Genomic DNA, 22,406 nt, shown 5'->3' with positions numbered 1-22,406 from the left:
GCGTATGTACACAGATTGAGGAGGATCTAAGTATGACGTGGATGACAGAGGAAATTGGGCGTGGCCCTCCTGTCAAAGTTCATTCCCATTTTGAGTTTTTGTTTCAGAGACGGTTCAGCCTGATGCAAATTCACTGCGAGAAGAAAAATACCCTATAAATCTATTAGCAGCTATAGTTTAGGTAGCAGAGCGTAAACTAACACGTCACTTGGAGATATCTGTAGACTTTCCCTTCATGGTTTCAAATGTAAGCTGGTTGATTTGGTTCATTTTTGTTTTTTGTTTGAAACTGAGCAAACCTGGTCTTCTCCTGAGGACTGCTGCAGGTATCATGCGAGCATGTTAATTTAATAAAAAACCAACAGCAAAAACCCCCAAAATAGAATGAAACTCATTTCAGGAGACAAATAAAACTGATAGTGTGGAGGTAAACACAGACGACACGAGAGCTCTCGATTGACACTGCTCGTTTATTACTTATCACCACACAACTGAACTCTTTTCCCTCCAAAACACAGCAACAACACTTCCTGAGAACTGGGTGTGAGTGGAGCCCTCCAGTGGTCCACCACACATGCCCCCCCCCGAACACCCAGTAGGGTCATCCCCTAGTCCAGAACCCTCGCTTTAATTAAACGTCCAGAACGGCTGAACCGGGGAGGTGGAGAGCTGGTGGAGGGGAAACGAGCCTGAGGGCCAGGCTGGCATGGGCGGTCAGGAAAAACTGAAGACAGCTCGGGCCCCGCCAGGTGGGGGGCGCTCCCAGAGGAAGAAGCAGGATTGTCCGGTCCAGTGGAAGGCGGGCGGCCACGGCGGGGGGCCTGAGCCGGCACCACCTGATCATCCCGAAGCACATGTGCTGGTTTAAGTCTGTCAATAGAAACAGCCTCCTGTCGACCCCCAAAATCCAAAAGGAAATACTTCCGGCCCGGTTGAATAACCCTAAAGGGGCCATCATACAGTGGACGCAGCGGAGGCCTATGAGCGTCATGCCTGACAAAAACAAACTGTGAGGAGTCCAACGACCTTGGAACAAAGGTGTCGGGCACACAATGGTACACTGGGCCAGGAAGAGAAAACGAGTCTCTTGGGGGACGGAGAGACAGCACAGATGGAGCGAAGCACGGGGGTGGGCTCTCAGGCAAGAATTCCCCGGTGACCCGGAGGGGCTGACCGAGGACCAGTTCAGCCGGGGAAACCCCAAGGTCTTCTTTAACCGCGCAGCGCAACCCCAGTAAAACCCATGGAAGGCGGTCAACCCAGTTGCCATCTGTGAGAGAAGCACGGAACGCGGCCTTAAGCGACCGGTGGAAACGTTCGCACATCCCGTTGGCCTGCGGGTGGTACGCAGTGGTTCGGTGGACCTTGACCCCCAGGCCGTCAGCCATGGCAGACCAAAGCTCGGAAACGAACTGGGGGCCCCTGTCTGAGGTGATGTCGGCGGGGGGACCGAAACGCGAAACCCACGTTGACAAAAATGCCCTGGCCACTGCTGCTGCTGTAGTGGACGCCAGAGGCACTGCCTCAGGCCAGCGGGTTGTGCGGTCCACTACAGTCAAAAGGTGCGTGAAACCTTGTGACTGAGGCAGAGGACCAACCAGATCCACATGCACATGATCAAAACGCCTCCCTGGAACGCGGAAGGATTCGAGGGGCGCCTGTGTGTGCCTATGGATCTTAGCACGTTGGCATGGGATGCACGCGGCTGCCCACTCTTTCACTGATTTACGAAGGCCCGGCCAAACGAACCTAGAGCTGACCAGCTTGACCGAGGCCCAGACGCCTGGATGAGAGAGGGCGTGTACGGAGTCGAAAACACGACGACGCCACGAAAGGGGGACTACAGGGCGTGGACGGCTGGTGGAAACATCGCAAAGCAGGCTGGGCCCACCGTTCCACACGGGTCTGTCCTCCAATACAAGGCCCGTTTGCGCAGACCGAAGGGCAAGGACGTCCGGGTCGGCCTGTTGGTCAGCGGCCATAGCCTCGAAGTCTATGCCAACATAAACGGGAGAGACCAGCACACGGGATAGACAGTCAGCCACGCAGTTGGACTTACCAGCCACGTGCTGAATGTCAGTTGTGAACTCTGAAATGGCTGCCAACTGGCGCTGCTGGCGCCCGCTCCACGGATCAGAGACCTTGGACATCGCGAATGTCAAAGGTTTATGATCGACATATGCGGTGAAGCTCCGACCCTCGAGAAAAAACCGAAAATGCCGTGTCGCGAGGTGCAGGGCCAGCAACTCCCTGTCAAAAACGCTATATTTGCACTCACTGTCCCTAAGCGTGCGACTAAAAAAAACGAGCGGTTGCCAGACACCGGAGACCCGCTGTTCTAACACCGCGCCCACTGCCACGTCCGACGCGTCGGAGGTCAACGCAATCTCCGCCAACGGAAACGGGTGGGCCAGCAGGGCGGCGTTTGCCAGCGCGGTCTTGGCCCCAGAAAATGCCTGGATGCGTTCAGGGAGCCAATCAATTAGCTGTTTTACCCTTCAAGGCAGCATAGAGAGGCTGCAGCAGGTGCGCAGCTCTGGGGAGAAAGCGGTTGTAGAAATTGACCATCCCCAAGAACTCCTGCAGCGCTTTAACGGACGCAGGACGCGGAAAAGCCGAAACGGCCCGGACCTTGTCTGGCAACGGAACCACACCGTCAGCGGAAATGCGGTGGCCCAAGAAATCCAGAACCGTCAAGCCGAACTGGCACTTGGAGGGGTTGACGATCAGGCCGTGTGCCGCCAAGCGCTGGAAAACCTGATGTAGATGGGACGCGTGCTGACTCTCAGAGCAGCTGGCCACCAATATATTGTCAAGGTACACGAAGACGAAGGGCAGCCCGCGCAAAACAGAGTCCATCAACCGCTGAAAAGTCTGGGCGGCACCCTTCAGGCCGAAAGGCATGCGCAAAAATTCAAACAGGCCGAAAGGGGTAATAACGGCAGTTTTGGGGACGTCTTCGGCGCGCACGGGAACCTGGTGATACCCCCGCACCAAGTCAATTTTAGAAAAAATCGAGGTGCCGGCGAGGTGGGCGGAAAAATCCTGGATGTGGGGAATGGGGTAACGGTCGTTCTCCGTGACATTATTCAAACGGCGAAAATCCCCACACGGCCGCCACCGACCGCCTGACTTGGGCACCATGTGTAGCGGAGAAGCCCAGGCACTATTCGAGCGCTGCACTATGCCGAGGCGCTCCATTGCGGCAAACTCTTCCCAAGCGACGGAGAGTTTCGCGGGTCGAGGCGACGCGCGCGTGCGAACACCGGGGGACCGACCGTCGGGATATAATGTTCAACCCCGTGCTTCGTTGCCGTGTTCGAGAAATTAGGAACAGTCAGTGAAGGGAACTCCAAGAGCAAACGCTGAAAAACATTCCCTGAAGTCACTAAATTAGCCCGATTCAGGGGCTCGATGGCGCGAGTGAAACAGGGTATTGAAGAAAAAGACAGTGCATCGATTAAGCGTCTGTTAGCGACATCGACCAGCAGTCCGTGGGCACAAAGAAAATCGGCGCCCAAAATAGGTACAGAGCTAGCGGCAACAACAAAGTTCCATTGGAAATCCTGACCATGAAAACAAACAGTCACGAACCTTTCCCCGAACGTTGCGATGGGAGAGCCATTAGCCGCAATAAGCTGCGGTCCGCAGCCCGCTGCTAAACTGTCGGCTCCGGACGGGGGAAGGAGGCTCTTCTGGGAGCCGGAGTCGACCAGGAAACGTCTCCCAGAGCGCGAGTCTTCTATGAAGAGCAGTTTTTCTTTGTCGCCAGCGGTCGCGGCCGCTACAGCGCGCTGGCGGGGTCCATGTCCCAGGGTCGGAAAAGCACAAGGCGGCAGGCAGCGGCGCGCTCTGGCGCCAAAACGCTGATGGTAGAAACAGAGGTCCCATCCGTGGTGTCGCTGTGCCACGATCTTTGCCGTCAGCGAAGGATCGGAGACGTCGGGGCAGGTCAGTGGGGGAGTGGAAGGCGTCGCCGGCGAAGCTGGAACTAGGTCGTGATCGTGGAAAGTGCGGGTAGCCAGGAGAATACGATCCGCGTCCTCAGCCAGGGAGCGATAATCCTTCGTGCCCAGAAGCGGAGAGTTGGCGAGGCCGGCTCTCACGGGCGCCGGCAGCTGTCGGAGGAATATGTGGGCGAAGAGGAATCCCCCGTCGTCCGGTCCGAGAAAGGATAGCATGTGCTCCATCAGTTCGAGAGCCGTACCGCCACCCAGGCCTGAGAGGGAGAGGAGCTTCTCAGCTCGCTCTGCGTCGGAGAGGGCATAGCGCCGAAGAAGCAGCTCCTTAAGGGCGGCGTACTTCCCTCGGGTAGGTGGGTCCCGGAGGAGAGTCAACGCACGACGGGTGGCTAGCGGGTCGAGAGAAGCCACTACATGGTGATATTTCGTGTCGTCAGCCGAGATGCCACGAAGGGCGAACTGAGCCTCCACGTGCACAAACCACGACGGGGGATCGTGAAGCCAAAAGTCCGGCAGCTCGAGCGCCATAGCAAACGTAGCTGCAGCCGGAGGCAGAGGGCTGGCGGCTGCTGATGCATCCAGAGCGGAGTCGGTGCCACCATCGGACTGCAACATGTTCAAGTCAGGGGTCACCAATGTGGAGGTAAACACAGACGACACGAGAGCTCTCGATTGACACTGCTCGTTTATTACTTATCACCACACAACTGAACTCTTTTCCCTCCAAAACACAGCAACAACACTTCCTGAGAACTGGGTGTGAGTGGAGCCCTCCAGTGGTCCACCACAATAGAGACATTTTTTTGTACAGATGATTGGCAAACGGAAAGTTTCTAAAGAGTCGTGCACACACAAGTAGACTACTACAACATGCTACTTAGTTAGGGGAGTTTGGGAATGACAACCAAGCGGAACAAATTTAGACCCAAACATTGTCATCGAAACAAAAACACAAAAAGCTGAGGGGAGGGAATAGAGAGGAGGAAAGCTAAGTTGGCAGCGGGGTTGCTGGAGGGAAGCGGGGAGGCAAAAGTTCTGTGGAACTTAAACGTTTGAGTCGCATGAAAAGAGACTTAAGCCACAAGTCTACTTACAAGAGAAAACCGTCAAGAATCACAATGATTAATACGTTTTAACACTTGGTATTTTCAAAGGCTTTTCATAAAGGATGGAAGCGGTGGTTTTCCCGCGTACTGCTCCGCCCGCTCAGTTCCTCCTCGCCAACTTAGATCTGTGGGGAGAGTTTTACGTTGTGAGGAGAAGGGAATGTTTTTGAAGGGTGCAGAAGCTGTACGTTTGACTGTGGTGTGAGAGGTGCATGTGTGTCTGTGTGTGTGTACCTTATTGTTCCTGCTAGCAGAGGATTAAAGGCGTACAGCCAGTCGTTCATGTCATTCTCGTTGTTGGCCTGCAGGAGGATGCCTCCATGTTTTGTGCACACTGCAAATGTGTTGGGCGTTTGAAAAGAAAACATCACATTATATTTATGTTCATTCAAATGATAAATCCCAGTCCCTTTGCCATTTCATCAATCAATGTGTCCAAAACTGGCCAACGTGCACCAAAACAATTTGAATGAATTCTCATTAAAGACAAGCGTGTTACATCCAGCCTTTCCCTATCCTGCCTCAAACCATAAGCATGGCCTGCTGGTCTTCGCTGTATTCCACCTGTGCTGTGGAGAGGTTGAGGACGCCTCGCTCCACGGGGTCCTGGTCGCTGTTGTAGATGAAGACGTAGGGCCGGCGAACAACCACAAAATGCTTCACCCATGAGTTAGAGCGAGGCTCCATGAAGCTTAGAAAACCCTTCTTGGACACAACAGATCTGAAAAGAAGTGATTTTATTCATTTATTTATTTTTTAAGAGAGCGCTTGTTTTTCTGAGGAAGAAGCAGAGTTGGTTTGTTTCCAGCTGAAATCATCCAGGCTCAGGAATTTGAATCAATCCACATCATTTCTGCTTGAACTAGAGAACATGAGTGTCGACTTACATTTGGTCTGTGAGACACATGTCTTAGTGACAGTATTTAGGTTAATATGGCATTACTCACCCTGGTCGCATTTCTTCAATATCAGGAACCAAGTTGAGGAACTCGTTCTTTGCAGCCCGCGCAAGGTAGGAGGTCTCCAGAGTGGGAACCATCTGGAAGTTTTCATAGTCTGAGCAGGAGGGACTGGAGGCTGGAGGCTCCCTATACTGGTATTCTAAACAGTACTTAGCCGAAACCCAAAGACTGCTTGGTTGAGTTAACTTCCTGAACTATCTACAACATATGGTGGAAACCTGAAATTAAGACAGAGCAGACTAGAGGTAAAACATGACCATTACTGAATATTAAAAATAATAAATGACAGATTTAGTGATATTTTCATAAACTATTTATTTACCACATCAATAAACAGCATGGCAGGGCAAAATATGTTTTCTAACATGGCAACCTTTAAAACGTGAAAGGAGACAGAAAGACAGGTGAGAAAGAATAAAACTTAACTGACTTTTTGATGGCATTTTACACAAAGTACTAGTACAGTATCTAGAAAATGTGGGAAAATACTGGCATCATGTACAGTACTTTCTTCTGAAGGAATTATGTTGGGACCCTGAAAAAACTTACTATGTACAATAATGGATTTCTATACATTTGACATCAGATGAAAACTTTGGTTGTAAGATTCAGATAATTATTTGTTAAAAGCTAGAAATTTTAAATGAGAATAAGAAAGAAAAGTATTTCTTTTTGCCCTCCTTTCCCTGTTAATGCTCTACCTGGCCCCATGGCAAAACTTTGCTAGACCTGCCCCTGCACAGTTACCAGCTGTCAGCTACATAGAAAAGGATCCTGGTGTAAGTTGTCTATCAGAAACAGTTCATAGCTTCCCTTCAACTCATTCATGTCACCTAAAAGGTAAACCTGTTTCTCCATCACCTGTTCAGCTCTGGTGATTCAGTAAGGACATCTCCTGGTTTCTTCTTCATGTTTCCCTCTCACCAGATAACCAAACCGATATCATGACCAGCAGCTTTTACAGCTCCAACAAACATCAGCTGATACTAGAAAGTAATATTAAATAAATTCTAACAACAGCTGATCAAGTTTAAAGGCGCTTCTGCTGTTTAACGCGACCTCCGCTAGTTTCCTCTTTCTGGCGCAAAGCGGGAGATAAACAAGCAAGAGAGACGGGAGAGAGGCGGCAGAAACGCTGATCAGCTGATCATTGATCAGTTTCACGATTGAAGTAGCGGCAGGAGAGGGAGGGGGGAGAATGAGAGAAGAAGAGGCAGCTGACAGCGTAAAGACACAGAATAACTCCAGCTTTTTGTCCTTTTCTTTATTGTAGCTGAAGTACGGGACAAATCGTATTTATTTTCAGCTCAATACGAAATGCTTAATATTAACTCTGAATACCAGAGGATTCCGTTTTTTACAGGATGGTAGGCAACTCTACTAACTAACCATAAAGTTCTCCAGTAACATCATAGCACCCACCCAACTGTATAGAAACTCCGTCATGCTAGCTAGTACACAGTACGAGTTATTGTAACTGACTTTAAAAAGTTAGCACAACGAAAATAAACTACACCAAAACTTGGTTTATATCTGACCCAGATAGACTGCAGGTCATAACTTCGTACCTGAAGCTCATTTCACCTGACAGTCGGACTGGCAGCCGCCTTGGGTCTCTCCACCTCCGCCTCCCCTTTCCCCCATACTGCGGTCAAGTGAGCCCTCGCTTATGAAGTCACAGTCAAGCTAGCCGCACCGCCAGCCGCACCGAAAATGTTGTTGCACTACTCTTACGCATATTACGGTATCGGTGCCGACTGGCTTAGAAACGCAGTCTTTTGTGTCCTGACACTATTTTGCTTCACAATCCACTCCCAGTTTTGGTTCATCTCCACTTTCCCCCCTGTGATCCACAGCCCAAATTACTGTATGATTCAGAGAAAATTAACAATAAAATTTACACAATTTACTCTACTGTACTTTTAATGTCCTCATCTTTGACCTCAGATTACAGGAAAACTGTAAGAGGTGACGCAGATATTTCACTGGATTCTGACTCTGGGTGACCCCCACTCTTCACCCTGTCATCCACAGCCAAAATTACTGTACGGTTTTCCAGAAAATTGATCGTAAACTTTGCACAATTTACTCTACTGTACTCTACATATTCTCATCTTTGACCTCAGATTACAGAAAAACTGTAAGAGGATATTTTCACTGGATTCTGAATCTTGGCCATCTCCACTCTGCACCCTGTGATACTTCTTGCAGGCCTTTCAGACTGATCTGGTAAGAGCATTTGGTAATCGGGCCTACAACAGGCCTGTCATGTTCATGTGTGATGGATCCCTGGTACTCCTCCGATCCATTTCCATGACATTCTGCAGAACAAGTCTAGAGGATCTGCTGCAGAAGTACTATGTCTTACTGAGTGGCCAGCAATTCAACATTCCCATTCTTCATCGATGTTTGAGCCATGTCATGAAAAATGCCAAGGACCTTTGTAAAAAAAACATTTATATCAATAATTAAAAAAGAATACAAGATTTGTAATGTAAACTAACAGTGATTTCATTCATTCATTTTCCCAGCATCCCAGAGAACTACAGGCTTGGAATGCATGTGTTTGGGCTCCTTGCATGCTGTGATAACTTAAAAGACATGGATGATGTTGTCCATAGTGCAGCAATAGTGTTTTGCAGTCCTTGTAGTGGAAGGAACGTAACAAAACACTACAACAACTTGAAAATCCTTATGTAAAAACGGGGGACTCTGGATTTGGATGAAAAGACTGTGATTGCTGAAGATTACAAGGTTAGCTAAGATTTATTTTTTAAGTAACCATATTAATAACTTTTTTACTTGTGTCTGTCCCAAATGAATTAATGAATTCACATTATTTTAAAAATATATATTTTAAACCACAATAACATTTTACATAATTAATTTTTCTTTGGTTTGATAACTTGCTGAATACAGATATATATCTGTTTTACAGACTGATGTTCAGAATGCCCCCTTGAAGACCCATTCCCAGGCAATTGTTGACAATGCAACACTGGACTGTGAGGGCGAAAGAAACATCTTTCATGCACCCAAATTTATTGCCGGTCTGGTAAATCACCTTCTACCACATGCAACTTTGTGGTCATCAATGATGCTCGGTACGTTTTTTTATTTGTTGTATTACTATCTTAAATTGTAAGTTATTCATTAATGTAAATGTGCTAAATGTTGAATTATCTATTTTAATTATGTTTTTGAATTGCTTGTATTCTCCTTAGGGGATCTTGGACGTCATGGTACTGGTCCTGCTTACCAGCAGCTCAGTAAACTCTATGGTGACATTCAGCAATCCAAGAACCAGGTATCATAGCGAGAAGAATAAGTGAAGAAGAAACATAAATTGTACATAAATTTACAATACATAGATACTGGCTTAAACAATGTACTATTGCATTTAAGAATTTTACACAAGACAACAGAACCCAAGGAATCGTGGAGAAAAGCCAGTGGGATTTGAAAAAAAATCCGTATCCAGAGAAGGAGACTGACAAGGCTCGATGACTTTGTGGAAATTTATCAAAAAGTGCACGATGCCCTCCTGCTTGAATATGCAGACATGAAAAAATCAAGACAAAAGGTATGAATAACTTCCTAATAATGAAAATTGTGTTTTATACAACAAGAACAAGAAACTAAGAAAAAGTGAAAACATTTGGCTATGACTATAGAATTAAGAGATGATCTTAAAAGTCTTTTTGCGTGGAAATGGAGAAATGGAAAGACAAACGCAATAAATGAAAAGGTGTGTACATGTCACCGTTAGTGACAGAACTGCCACTGAAGAAAAAGAAAACTGAGGTAAGTCATCATGTTCCCATTATTTTTAATAATTAAACCTTGTGATGTCCTCCTGATTGCCATACTCCTTTTGTCCTCTGGGGTAAACTATAAAAAAATTATCATCCGTCTCCATGTTTCAATGTTTTATCAAACTGTATTCCAACTGATTACTTGAAATCTTTATGTGTTTTGACATTGTCAAATACTGATCAAATACTGATGATTCAAGAAATCATCAGTATTTGCCTTCTGACCATTTAATATTAGGAATCAATATTCTTTCAAATCTATTAAAATCACATCAAGAAGAGGGCGCTGCTGGTGCTACGCTCCCTCGGTTTTCCTCAGCGGGGCCCAGAAACTAGTGATGAGCAGATGAAGCTTCATGAAGCACTGAAGCTTTTCATCCAATTGGTTCACCCCAGCGCAAAGCTTCTTGAAGCTTCATTTGATCTAGTAGGACACCTACTGGACGTAAAAATATTAGTTGGCATGAATTTGAAGAGTGTGGCCTTTTGCACACAGCCTGTAAATATCAACAACAAAAGGAGTGTGTAAAACATGTATGTTGTAGTGATGGCAGTATACTGTGTATATTTATACTGGCAGTATAGAAAATGATTATTTGGAAATGCTTAAAATGGAAATGATCATTTACTGTGAGGTGAGGTGTGGTTGGGGTGTGGACAGTGGTTGTGCTTTTGTAACGTTGAGGTATGGACAGCTACACACTGAGGCTTTGAGCCTCAGTCCTGCCCACATTTTATTCTGTAAACACTAAATTTCCACTGCTTTTATGGCCTTTTTAGTGGGGAGAACATAGCTAGGATTTAATGATTTAACAAATCTTTTAAATCCTTTGTCCTCCACAATGCTAAATGGCTGGGAGTCCTCAATCACCATGCTAACCAGGTCTTCATCTATTTGAGATTGTTCTCCTGAGGAAAGACAACAAAAACAAAGCACAAATATAAATATCACACACATAACTTATTACAGTTGTATAATATTGTTATATCATTTAGTAACATTACTGCATGCTATATTATCATGGCATTTGATGGTTCACCTGGTCTTGCTCCACAATCGGTGTTCCCCCTATTCTCATGCAAAGCTCTGTAGTGCCTAAGCATGGATGAGGTGTTGTTATATCCCAGCTCCCTGGCACATAGCAAACACTTCACCTTGTACAAAAGTACAGACAACTTAACATAAGTTTTATTGCACCATCAGTATTATGAAAATACATCTTCTGTAGAAATTTACATACCTTGTTGGGAGGAATAAAATCAAAATGTTCCCACACAGGGGAGGACATCCTCCTCTTCTTAGCTGGCTCCATTCTCTCCTGACTTTCTCTCCTCACTCTCATAAACCTCCAAACTGTCTCCAAACTCTCACTAACCGCAACTCTCCATCAAACACCCATATTTTGAATGAAGTCTGAGGGGTTTATATCGCTGTCATAGCTCGCGGCAAAGTTCGAACCGCTTCATGAACCAGTCACATGGTACAACCGGGCAGCGAGGCTTCGGACGTCATCATTTTCAGCTCCTCCCATAAATGAAGCAAGCCTCAATACGCGCATCGCGGAAACGCCCCCTAAATTACTCGACACAAGCTTTGAAGCCTCCATACAGAACGTCACATCACTACCAGAAACAAGCATGGCGGCTTCCAGTGTTTTCCGACCAGGCTTGTTCAACCATAAAGTTGCAATAGTGACGGGTGGAGGCACCGGGATCGGTAAAGCTATCTCTGCGGAGCTGCTGGAGCTGGGTGAGTGAGTTCTAATAGTTGTTGTAGCGCAAAGAGTCTGAAGTGAGGAGCAGCTGAGTGACAGCAAGTGAACTTCGACACAGATACAAACAAGTCTGTAAGAGTCGCACCAGTGACCGCGGTCAAGTGCGCGCAGGGACACTGTGAAAGTGTGGCTGTGAGTGTTCGCTAACAGCTGGAAACACCAAACATCTGGTGGCTGTCAGTGTTGTTTCACAGTAAATTGACTCGAAGCTTTATTTCGGAAAGTGCTGTAATTGTTTTTCGTGGCTCACTTGTTGGTCTTCAGGCTGCAGTGTGGTGATCTCCAGCAGAAAGGCAGACAGGCTGGAGGCAGCAGCTCGGGAGATGAGACAGAAAATCCCTCCCTCCAGTCCTGCAAGTGTCACTGCTCTGCCCTGTAACATCCGCAGCGAGGAGGAGGTGAGCAGCTCTGCATCTGCTGCTCGTTTCAGTGCGTAAGTGGCTGATTTTCTTTTTGTCTTTCTGTCATTTGAAGGTGAAGGCTCTTGTGTCATCAGTGCTGAAGCGATATGGCCGTATAGACTTTCTGGTGAACAACGGAGGAGGTCAGTTCAGCAGCCCTGCAGAAGACATGTCCTCTAAGGGCTGGAAGGCTGTGGTAGACACCAACCTGACAGGAACCTTCCACTGCTGCAAGGAGGGTGAGCCGGGCACAGATAACACAGGCTTTGGTGTTTGTGGTTTGGTCTCTCAGCGTGACCGTCGTTGTTCTCCCCTCCAGTCTACACAGCATGGATGAAGGAGCACGGAGGCGCCATCGTCAGCATCATTGCCAACATGTGGAACGGCTTTCCGGGCATGGCGTAAGAACAGTTTCCCCCATTATATACACACGAATGTGCAAAGGCACATAGTTGGTTTTTTTTAAAAAATTGCCTGCTGCGTGGTGTGTCTCCTCCTCCCCGACAGCCACACAGGAGCAGCGAGGGCAGCGGTGGATAACTTAACTAAGAGTCTCGCCATCGAGTGGGCAGCCTCGGGGGTCCGAATCAACGCTCTTGCACCTGTGCGTACAGCTCAGCACGTAATCCGTTTTGTTTCAGTTTTTCAAGATGCGTATGAATTTCATCTCTCTGTTTGGCTGCAGGGTACAATCTTTTCCAAAACAGCGATGGAGAACTATAAAGAGTACGGACCACATCTTTTCAAGATGTCCGTTCCATTCACTCCTGCGAAGAGGCTGGGAGTGCCCGAAGAGGTTTGCAACCCAGTTCCCAGTTTTGTTAGAGGAAAAAAGAGTCTCCTGAAAATTCCCCTTAGTGTTGTTAAAAAAAAAAAAAATGAAGTCAGACCACAAAGGTCTCACAGTGCTCCATAAACAATATTAGAGGATATAAAGAAGTAGTTATGAAGCCATACAATAGAAGGAGAAAGGTTAAAGCACAACTGTACTGAACAATTTATGAATTGCCGTCTTTGTCCAGGTGTCATCTGCAGTGTGTTTCCTGCTCTCTCCTGCTGCTTCCTACATTTCTGGAGCCACGTTGAAGGTCGATGCGGGACAAAGTTTGTATAAGTCCATGTGGGAGATACCGAGTACGTATAGCTCTCTAACACAACTGCACTGTAGTCTTCCCAGTATATATTAGATTTAGTACGAGGAGCTAAATTCTTGTGTTTGTCTCCAGACCACAGTGCATGGCCTGAAGCTCCAGAGGGGGAGAACCTGGATGCTCTGAATGAACTGGTCAACCCAAAAAGCAAACTCTGATTCACTCATGGGACGTTCAAGAGCACAAAATCCCCATATACAGAAAGTCTGTATATGTAGTGTGTGACTGATTGTTAAGAATTTGCACATAATTGTATGTAATTAATAGTACGAGAAGTGTCCAGAGGTAAAGATTTGTAACATGCAAACTTTTGAAATGTACATATCATATTTCTCTCCAATTCTCTTGTCAACAAGTCTGTGAGTAAAATTTAATAAAACTGTAAAACAGAACAATATAATTTTCTTTTTTCATTTAACATCTCTGTGTCTGTTTTGAACTAATTATCTCATAAAAAAGTCTAAAAAGATGTCTGATCATATATTGAACAGATGGAAGGAAAAATATTTTATGCCATATTTAGGAAATTCTTTTCTTACAGCAGTTGACAGGAATATGAAATGATATTACTACTAATAATGATAATATATGGAAATTGATTTTCTGCCTGGTAGACATTTTGTATTATAGAAGGTTACAGCATGTGGTATCAAACGTTTCCTGCATCTGTTCTTGATTAATTGTGTTAAATGCACTTGAGAAACCAAAGAATGTGATCCTCACTATATAGATAGCATGTATATGATTACAAACGGCTCTCACAGTTTTGGCCTTTGTGTGTACAGACATTTTTTCTCCTGTGGTTTCAGACCATCTAATCATTTGCAAATGAAATGTCTATCTTGCAGCTGGCTGCCAGGAATACAAAAAGACATTCAGACGATAGTAATTGTTTCAACATGGTAACACCGCATGTTAATAATAATAAGTGTCATTAGGCGTAAATATATTTACATTGTGAATTTATGTAGTTGTTCTGTGTTTGATGTTGAAAATCAATCATATCTTTATAATTAAATAACGTTATTTTGTTGATCACGGGCACCGAACTAAAAAAAACAGCGTGTTCTTTAAAAGTGAAAAAAGCGTTACGGAGTTTTGTCCCTAATGCCGTGCCATAATTTGCCGTATTCCTGCGTCAACTGTCGTAACAATTATCTCAGCAGCAGAGGTCACAACAATTGTTCAGGTACCGGATTTATTCCTCTTTAAAATCTTCGGTGTTTCTGTATTACAGTCGTTTGTGCTTCTTTCTCACACCAGGTGATAGGAAAGCAATATTTTCACCAGGAAAGAGGCGTTTGAAAATAAATGTTAGAAGAATTGCAAACAGAAATGCATTGCTAACGTAATGCTAGCCTCCTTGTATGTGTGAAGTTGACGTTTAATTGACATATTATCCTCTAATAGGTCGGTGGGTTTAACCAGACAGGCTACACAGTAATAATGTTGACTATTTAAAGGGAGTTAATCGCTGATAACTTTGTTCGAGGAAGTGTAAATAGCGAGGTTAACATTTTTGTGTTTGTGTCGTTTAGCCTAGCAGCAAATATGGCTTGTGGGACAGAATAAAGACACGGCACTTAAACACATCTTTAATAATTCGGAATTTACTCGATAGTCGTTACAGTCACTAGATTTTATCCTGATGATTCTCGCGCTTTTGTTTCCTTTGTTAAATAAGTCGATAGTGCATAATAATTTTAGTGTGCAATGTAAATAAAGCTTAAATTTTATGACTAACTTTTTAACTAGAGCTAAGCACCCTAAAGGGGATGGATAGACAGATATTTTATTGATCCCACAGGGGACATGTTTGTGTTACAGCAGCAGGTTATATAATAAAAATAGTAAAGTCTACAATAAATAAACAGCATAGGGAAAGTAACACTGCCACAAGCACACAGTGAGCCTTATAGTATGAGATTTTATGTAAAATTTTATTTATACAACAGTGATTAAAAAAACCAATAACAAAAAATTAGGTTAAGTGGATTTTTATTCCTGACAGGCGTGTTCACCTGTCACAGACAGAAAGAGTTACTGTACAGTTTCACAGAGAATGACAGGACTCATTTCCTTAAGCTTATTTGTGGCTTTCATGTAATCATCCTTTGAATACATTAGCCATTTGCATGATTACACCCAGATACCAGAAATAAGTTGCAGATTTGGCTACAATGAACTTCGTCCTGTTGTTTTAAAATAAAAGTTCCTCTGTTTGAACATGTTTGTATTAAGCGAGCTGCTGCCATTTGCTGAACCTACTGAAAGTGAGCGTGTTTCATTAAGTAAAACACAGATGACACAAGAAGCAAAACAAAGTCTGCCAGTAAGGTGAAGGTTTAAAAAATGGCCTGTTTGCTTATGTTTCCAGTATGGGAGGTGACCACGGCCACAGCAAGCTCTCCATGCCAGATTGGCGACAGTGGAAGACACAGGGAACGCCGCTGGAGTTCACACAGCAGAGGCTGGCTGCACGGGGTCTGAAGGACCCATGGGCACGGTCAGTATTTTTGCCCACGTATGATATATTTCTGACATCTCCTTATATTCTGTGTGATCTGACACTGCTGCCCGTCTTTCTTCTCTGTCACTTTCCCTTTCTCTGCAGCAACGAGGCGTGGAGGTATTCAGGCGGCTTCGCTCGTGCTGTGACTCTGTCAGAAGTTCTGCTGAGAGGATTCAAGTGGGGCTTTGCTGCCTTTACTGTAGCTCTGGCTATAGAGTACACCATGTTCCCTCCAAAGAAGGGTGGCCACTAATGTTCATCATTGCCCCTCAACCCCAGAGCATATGTAATGGAATCTAATTATATTCTGTGTTTTCTCTAGATTAAATATCTTTGTGATCACACAAGGCTTCTTAAGTGTATTCAATTAGAATTAATCAACATTTTGCATTAAGGTTTTATCGATACTGATGTTTTATCAAAACATCCTTTAAACCGTGATGAGAATACAATTACAACATCACAGTACTTCCAGTAAAAAAACTGTCCTTACTCCTGCTTCCACTTTCGTCTCAGTTTACGGAAGCACAGCTTCATACATTTTGCTGTCAGCATTACAAAGACAAGCACCACAGTAGTTAGCAGCACTATTACATCCAGGCTGAAGTACTGGAACCAGTAGAGTTCATGGAGAGCCGATTTGAGATGCTTCGCCCCTTTATGCCGCATCACAAATTCTGTCCAATACACTGAAAGCTCAAGCGGGTCCGACGGCCGATCATTATGAAGATCTGACAGCTTCTTCACGTTCTCTTTATACCTGAAAACACAGATAAATGGGCAGTTGTTTTTTTTTTAAATGACAGTCAGCTGAGTTAGATCATATGTAAAGTTCTTTCAAGAACAGATGGTACAGTGGTTCAGTGTTTGAAGGTTTGTTAGAGTTTTTTATTTTTTGCAATTAATGTGACCACCATCAAGTTTAACACAAGTCCTAAAATTAGATAATGTGATGTGGACCCAATTGAACCTTTTATTTACTTAAGAAAAAGTCACTCATTGTATACCTGTGAGGGGGAAAGTAAAAGCCTGCACCCTGTTTTAGTTTAAAGCACAGGGATCTGATATTCACTCAGAAATACACTGAGGCACAAATAAAGGACATTTCTGAGGACATCAGTAAAAGAGTTTCTGATGCTGAGGCTGGAAAAAATGATAAAAGTCAGACTGTGCTAATACAGGAAATTCAGAGCCAGTGTTACACTCTTTGGTGTGCGTGACCACCAAGGAGTCACCCTCATGTAGCTGCAATCATCACTACACATAGAATAGTCATTTGTGAAATGAGAGGGCAAGTACGTTGGGTTAAGGTCAGAAAGTCTCACTGAGTCTAAAAACCACATGATACACAGGCACCTGGAAAGGTTTTGCATTCAGTTTCCTTCAGATGTTTGTGGTGTGCACAGTGGTCCTGCAAATAGAAACCCCTCATGTTCCATAAAGAATGCCCATGACTGTCACCTGCTTGCTAAAGACGTGCTAGTTTGAAAAAAAAAATAAAAATTTGTAGACCAAAGTGGAAAGTTTTGGTTGAATGACAATCATTTAGATCTGCAAACGTGACATTGTGAGCTGTCTGCTGACTCCCTCACCTGCTGTCATTGATGACCTCCTTCAGTCCCTTCAGAAGAGTTTCTGTATTAATGTCTAAAATGTTCAACACAATTCCTACACCTCTGCTGGCCATCCTCGCAGCGTTGTCCGGCTGGTCCCCGTTCAGCGGCACCATCAGCATGGGAACGGCGTGACACAGTCCCTCAAACAGACCATGTGAGCCAGCGTGAGTGATGAATGCACGGGCTCCTGGGTGAGCTAAGACACAAAACATGCAGAAATATCAGATATTTTGATATATGACACATCAGCGTGTTTCACATTTCAGGATGTGCTGCTGCAGACACACACCTAGCAGGTCATTCTGCGGGACCCATTTCATCATCTTCACATTTTCCGGGACATTGTCAGGAACCTTTCCAGTGTATCTCCATATGACCTGTCATAGTTTTATTGTAGATTAAGATTAGCTGTATTTATTTATAACACAAGATAAGCTGTATGCTGATATACCTTCTGTGGAATCTGTCTGAAGGCCTCCAGAAAGACAGAGGTGATTTCCTCTGGCAGATCTGACACCATGGAGCCCAGAGTAAACACTACAAACCCGTGCTCTCCAGACACCCAGGAATCTAGATCCTGACAAAACACAAACTTGCTTAAGTACTTTGCATTTATCACTCTTACCTGATTGGTCTTACAGTCTTACGGTAAGTGGTGTCAACCAGAATGTTCATAAATGCATTTAGAGTCTAAAACTCATAAAGTCTTACTGGGGGCAGAGGATGTTTCACATTGCAATTGATTCCACCAACCAGTACAATATTGGGCATGAGTGGGCGTGGGAAATCCAGCGTGAAGTCATTCCTGTTTAAATACAGCAACAGTTTTTTGTTTTTTTACACTCACACAGGCAGCAAATGTCAACAATACACAGACGTTGCGTGTGTTACCTCAGCAGCCAGATATCAGAGTCTGAAAGCACTTCAGCCACGCCCACGTTCTCTCCAAGGAAGTCACGGGTTATGTGGTCAAAGCGCCAATACAGCAGTCTGCAAAACAGCGGCTCCACCAATGCCACCTGTGGGTCAGAGGCATTACAGGACAGTAATACAGCACCAAAACTGAAGACATAAATCCAAGACATACTGTAATACTAATAACACTGACATGCTAGTTTGTCCCAAATTAACCTCATTGTAAGCAGAGATGGGCAGTAACGCGTTACTGTAATCCGATGACTTTTTTCAAGTATTGAGTAAATTAAAGCAGTACGATTGCAAAAAAAAAGAAAGTAGATTACTTTTACTTTCCCATAAGCACGCTGTGTTACCGCGTTACTAAAACTTTACATGCTGGAATATACAGAAAATAGGTTTAAAAGTTAAACACATTTCTTCAAGTCAAACACTCTTGCATATAATTTAATTTTTGCTTGGTGCAATGTGCATAAAGTTAAAAAATTAAAATGAATAAAACAAGTTTTAAAAGAGACTTTTTCATTTGATTCAATTTTATAAAATGAAATATTCAGAAAAAATCGAACGGGGCTCATAGGCTTTATAATGTATTGTTGTGTATCGTGTTTTTAAAAGTAACTAAAAGTAGTACTAAAGTAACTCATTACTTTTGAAAATAACAAATCAGTAAAGTAATGGGATTACCTTCTTGGAGAAGTGATCAGTAATTAGTAACTAATTATTATTTTCAAGTAACTTCACCAGCACTAGTTGTAGGGAATAAATAATACTCTAATGACCACAAATGAGGTGAGTATAAAGTATGAAGAGTCATTTAGGAAAGATAATTTGAAGGTACAGCACATATTTCCTGAGCAATATGGTCACAAACCACCAGTGTTTTGTTCATGACCATACATTGTCTGAAAGAAGATGCAAATAACATTCCTGGAAAAGCTGTGCTTTAAGGCTTGAATATGCTAACTTCTGCCTGGCTCACCAAAGTGTTGATAAGTCTCTCCTTGAAACTCATTTTATCCGTGTATCCAGTGAAAAAGCGAGGAACGTATGAGGGCGGAGATGGACAGCCAGCAGACTTCATGTCCAAGTGACACGGTATTCCTCTCAGCAGATTGACAGTAGGGAGACCTGGAAGTGATTGAGTAATGATAGGTGAGAAAATGTGCAGGTGTACAAGCAAACAGATAACCTGAGTGCAGAGGAGCTCACCTAATTTTCGAGCTATTAATGAGCCCGTGGGAACCATGGGATCTGTCAAGACGGCATCAAAGTCCTATAAAGTGAAACAGGAAGAAGGTGGAAAAGCAGAGAGGAGTCAATCTTCCACTGTGTTTCAGCACTACAGTCTCTTGCATACATGGTTCACACATGGAGGATTTTACAGATTGTGGGTATAAAGTGGCTAAACTGGACCTATGATGCTCCTTTGAAAGTAGGACAGCATTGCATGATTCACAGTTCAGTTTTTATCCTTTATTGGACCTTTGTGCAGCTCCCTAGTTCATCATCAGTCTAGCAGAAGCTTTTTTTTATAGCCCCTCCCCCTTTAAGTAAACTTTTTTTTCTCATTGGCTGTTGCTCATAACCAGAAGATTTGAACACCAGGTGCATGCTACGCCAGCCAGAGTTGTACATTTATGTTTGGCATATCTTCTCTCACTGACTTCATCCAAAGTCAAGAGAAGAAAAAGCACTTGCAGAAACAGAGCATTTAGATGTCTACAGTTTACTTGCACATGTACTGACCTGAGCTTTTAAGTTTAATATGAGCATCCACCACTGTTCACATACAGATATGGTAAAAAGAAAGTGCACCTGTTTTCCTGTCTTTGGTTTCACATATTAGGACATAATAAACATCATCTGGTCCTTAAGAGGTTTTAAAGGTCTTAAATAAACAATGACATGGTGTAATATGTTTTATAGTTCATGTGAAGTTGTAGTGGCCCGATTTTGAGACCTGATAAAGCCTATATAGCTTTTAATGTCCTGATGTGTAAAACCTCAGTGTCAGGGTGGGCTGCGTGGCATGTTTTTTATTTTTATTTTATTTTCCATGGATCTATTAATAATAATATACAATTAAAAATTTATGAAATATACACAGTCGACCACTACAGTTACATTAATAGATGTACAACATGATGAGAAATTTGGACTGCCAACTTGTAGAAGAGAACCTCCATCCCAACACTCTTACACAGCATAAGCAAAAGACCCTCCATGTACAATTTGCAAAGCTTAAGCTCCAATGTTGGTTTTGCAGCTGATACCAAAGTTGTTTTCCTTTTCTGTATTTGTACTCACCTGCTGGGACAAGTGTGATATGAGACTGGCATTGAAGAGCAACTTCTCTGCAGTGATGTGCAGAAAATCAGAAATGGCCTGGAACTGTGTGAACCGTTTCTTGATCTTCTCCATGAAAGGCTGCGCAGATCTTTTCATGATGTCTTTGTGTGTGGACATCACAGAGTCGATGTAAGCCTTGTCATAAGGTACAGGATAGGTCAAAGTGTCATAGTGTTTCCCCGGACCCATTCGTACGGTGGTCTCTGGCATCACCACCGTAACTCTGTGTCCACGGCGACCCATTTCCTGGGCAATGGCTTTAAGACCTATCCAATGACTCCCATCCATGGGCACCACGAGCAGTTTGCCTAAAAACTGTGAAAAACTTGCAGGCTTGGTGTGAGGAAGTTCAGCCTCTTCTGTCTTCAGCTTGTTTTTGGGACTGGACTTTTCTGAACTAGATCCCTTCGTATTATCCACAGCACCAGTTATTTCCGTGACCACGTTAAGCAGCAAAAACACAAAGACTCCTGCTGTCCTCATTGTTCTCTCGTCAGTGTACCAACCGCTAACTGAATTGAGCACAGAGAAAGTTTTGGGGGAATGACAAAGGAAACACCCCCTTCTCTGAGCTTTAAGTTCTACAGCTGTGAATCAAGCTGCTCTACCTGCAGGCTCCTCTGAATAAGTTGTTTGAATTCCTCAGTGAATTAGCAGATTGGATTTGTGTGTGTTCAAAGTCCATCCTGTTGGGAATCTAGGTGAAAGGAGTAGCCCTGCTAATCTAAAGCAATCATCAAAGAGTGTACTGTGGCTTTAATGCAGTTTCAAAGGGCAGCGTTATCACAATATTTCTCAACAGTAGTGTCTTTCCTGCCCTCACCGAAACCAGGGTCAACTATCTGCATCATTTTAACACAGCTGCACTTCAGTCTTTTTAGTTGGTATCAGACACACAAGCCACTAATTTACACATTGAACATCCTAATCAAGACACAACTCAAGAAAAAGTTATGTAATGTTTTCATTAGCTATAAAATATTAATGTTAATGTGGGTAACCACAACAGACTTTGTCATTCAGTATGATCTAAATAATGTTTTAAAGACCACAGTCAACAATTAATAAGTGTGGAAATACAGTACATGTTACAAAGGGAATAAGGTAGGGTTTGTTGACATTTTAAATTCCAGAGCACACAGAGCTCAAAACAGACACAAATGCGAAGGGGGATGCTTGTGCAAAGTCAAATGGTATATGTGCATATAGAGTTGTACACAGTCTACCCAATCTAAGTTGCCAGCATCCACATAGAACTAAAACATAAAATTAACCATGTTAAAAGGCAGTTGTTTTTTTTTAATTTACTGAAACCTAAATGGTTTAAATTTCTGCTGCTTTTTCTGAAACTTCTTTCTCAAACAATAAAACAGAAGCAGAAATAAACTAGAGTCTCAAGGATCATGGAGCAGGTTGCTTGCCCCTGACTTTAATTTAAGTTTATTTATATACCCTATATTTCCAAAAGTATTTACTCATCCATCCAAATAATTGAATACTGGTGTTCCAACCACTTCTATAGCCACAGGTTTTGTGCTCCAAATCACAATAGCTGACTCAAGGCACTTTATATTGTAAGGTAATGACCCTACAATAATAGAGAGAAGACCTCAACAATCAGCCAACACCCATAGAACAAGTACATGGCAACAGTGCGAAGTGCAGAACTAGGCTCAAAAATGGGAAGCCATCTGGCATCCACTCATATATACTAGATTCATTGATTATCGACAAGTGTGAGCTCCTCTATCAAAGTAGAAATTTGGGTAGTTTGCTGGTCTGCATAATTCAGGTGCATGTTAACACAATGCTGTAGAGGAATTTCTTTTACCTAGGTAT

The 22,406-nt window shown here is 43.8% G+C and overlaps 4 protein-coding genes across 4 annotated transcripts; 2 read left to right on the top strand and 2 right to left on the bottom strand.

Annotated features, from left to right (window-relative positions):
- Positions 1–5,187: 5,187 nt before the first annotated feature.
- LOC148097807 (kinesin-like protein KIF1B) lies at positions 5,188–6,178 on the bottom strand. The gene is made up of 3 exons (XM_087832074.1): positions 6,016–6,178; positions 5,599–5,789; positions 5,188–5,423 (listed from the first exon to the last, which is right to left on the bottom strand). The coding sequence occupies exons 1-3, from the start codon at positions 6,105–6,107 to the stop codon at positions 5,188–5,190; spliced, it is 519 nt and encodes a 172-aa protein (XP_087688200.1). The 5' UTR covers positions 6,108–6,178.
- A 5,240-nt stretch (positions 6,179–11,418) lies between these two features.
- LOC102786394 (peroxisomal trans-2-enoyl-CoA reductase-like) lies at positions 11,419–13,572 on the top strand. Its single transcript, XM_006802685.3, has 8 exons — positions 11,419–11,595; positions 11,885–12,018; positions 12,095–12,260; positions 12,341–12,422; positions 12,529–12,625; positions 12,707–12,817; positions 13,044–13,155; positions 13,248–13,572. The coding sequence occupies exons 1-8, from the start codon at positions 11,484–11,486 to the stop codon at positions 13,328–13,330; spliced, it is 897 nt and encodes a 298-aa protein (XP_006802748.2). The 5' UTR covers positions 11,419–11,483; the 3' UTR covers positions 13,331–13,572.
- Positions 13,573–14,282: 710 nt separating this feature from the next.
- Positions 14,283–16,031, top strand: ndufb3 (NADH:ubiquinone oxidoreductase subunit B3). Its single transcript, XM_006802684.3, has 3 exons — positions 14,283–14,361; positions 15,550–15,678; positions 15,787–16,031. Exons 2-3 carry the CDS (start codon positions 15,551–15,553, stop codon positions 15,935–15,937), a joined length of 279 nt encoding a protein of 92 aa, XP_006802747.1. The 5' UTR covers positions 14,283–14,361; position 15,550; the 3' UTR covers positions 15,938–16,031.
- On the bottom strand, positions 15,154–21,246 carry LOC102785819 (UDP-glucuronosyltransferase 1A1-like). Its single transcript, XM_006802683.3, has 9 exons — positions 20,526–21,246; positions 19,428–19,491; positions 19,198–19,346; positions 18,192–18,319; positions 18,012–18,105; positions 17,752–17,877; positions 17,590–17,677; positions 17,277–17,496; positions 15,154–16,444 (listed from the first exon to the last, which is right to left on the bottom strand). The coding sequence occupies exons 1-9, from the start codon at positions 21,048–21,050 to the stop codon at positions 16,174–16,176; spliced, it is 1,665 nt and encodes a 554-aa protein (XP_006802746.2). The 5' UTR covers positions 21,051–21,246; the 3' UTR covers positions 15,154–16,173.
- Between the last annotated feature and the right edge of the window lie 1,160 nt (positions 21,247–22,406).

This window comes from Neolamprologus brichardi, chromosome 18, assembly GCF_056152115.1.
Source record: "Neolamprologus brichardi isolate AB-2024 chromosome 18, ASM5615211v1, whole genome shotgun sequence".
Lineage (NCBI taxonomy): Eukaryota > Metazoa > Chordata > Actinopteri > Cichliformes > Cichlidae > Neolamprologus > Neolamprologus brichardi.
Note: the sequence above shows the minus strand (reverse complement) of the source record. Positions and strands in the feature narration are given on the sequence as shown.

Coding starts and splice junctions, on each gene's coding strand:
- LOC102785819 (XM_006802683.3), bottom strand. CDS start 21,050: ATGAGGACAGCAGGAGTCTTTGTGTTTTTGCTGCTTAACGTGGTCACG. Junction 19,492..20,525: donor TATCACACTTGTCCCAGCAG/GTGAGTACAAAT, acceptor TTCACTTTATAG/GACTTTGATGCCGTCTTGAC. Junction 17,678..17,751: donor TCAGACAGATTCCACAGAAG/GTATATCAGCAT, acceptor AAACTATGACAG/GTCATATGGAGATACACTGG.
- LOC102786394 (XM_006802685.3), top strand. CDS start 11,484: ATGGCGGCTTCCAGTGTTTTCCGACCAGGCTTGTTCAACCATAAAGTT. Junction 12,019..12,094: donor ACATCCGCAGCGAGGAGGAG/GTGAGCAGCTCT, acceptor TGTCATTTGAAG/GTGAAGGCTCTTGTGTCATC. Junction 13,156..13,247: donor GTCCATGTGGGAGATACCGA/GTACGTATAGCT, acceptor GTTTGTCTCCAG/ACCACAGTGCATGGCCTGAA.
- LOC148097807 (XM_087832074.1), bottom strand. CDS start 6,107: ATGGTTCCCACTCTGGAGACCTCCTACCTTGCGCGGGCTGCAAAGAAC. Junction 5,790..6,015: donor ATTGAAGAAATGCGACCAGG/GTGAGTAATGCC, acceptor ACTTCTTTTCAG/ATCTGTTGTGTCCAAGAAGG. Junction 5,424..5,598: donor AGACCAGCAGGCCATGCTTA/TGGTTTGAGGCA, acceptor TGTTTTCTTTTC/AAACGCCCAACACATTTGCA.
- ndufb3 (XM_006802684.3), top strand. CDS start 15,551: ATGGGAGGTGACCACGGCCACAGCAAGCTCTCCATGCCAGATTGGCGA. Junction 15,679..15,786: donor CTGAAGGACCCATGGGCACG/GTCAGTATTTTT, acceptor CTTTCTCTGCAG/CAACGAGGCGTGGAGGTATT.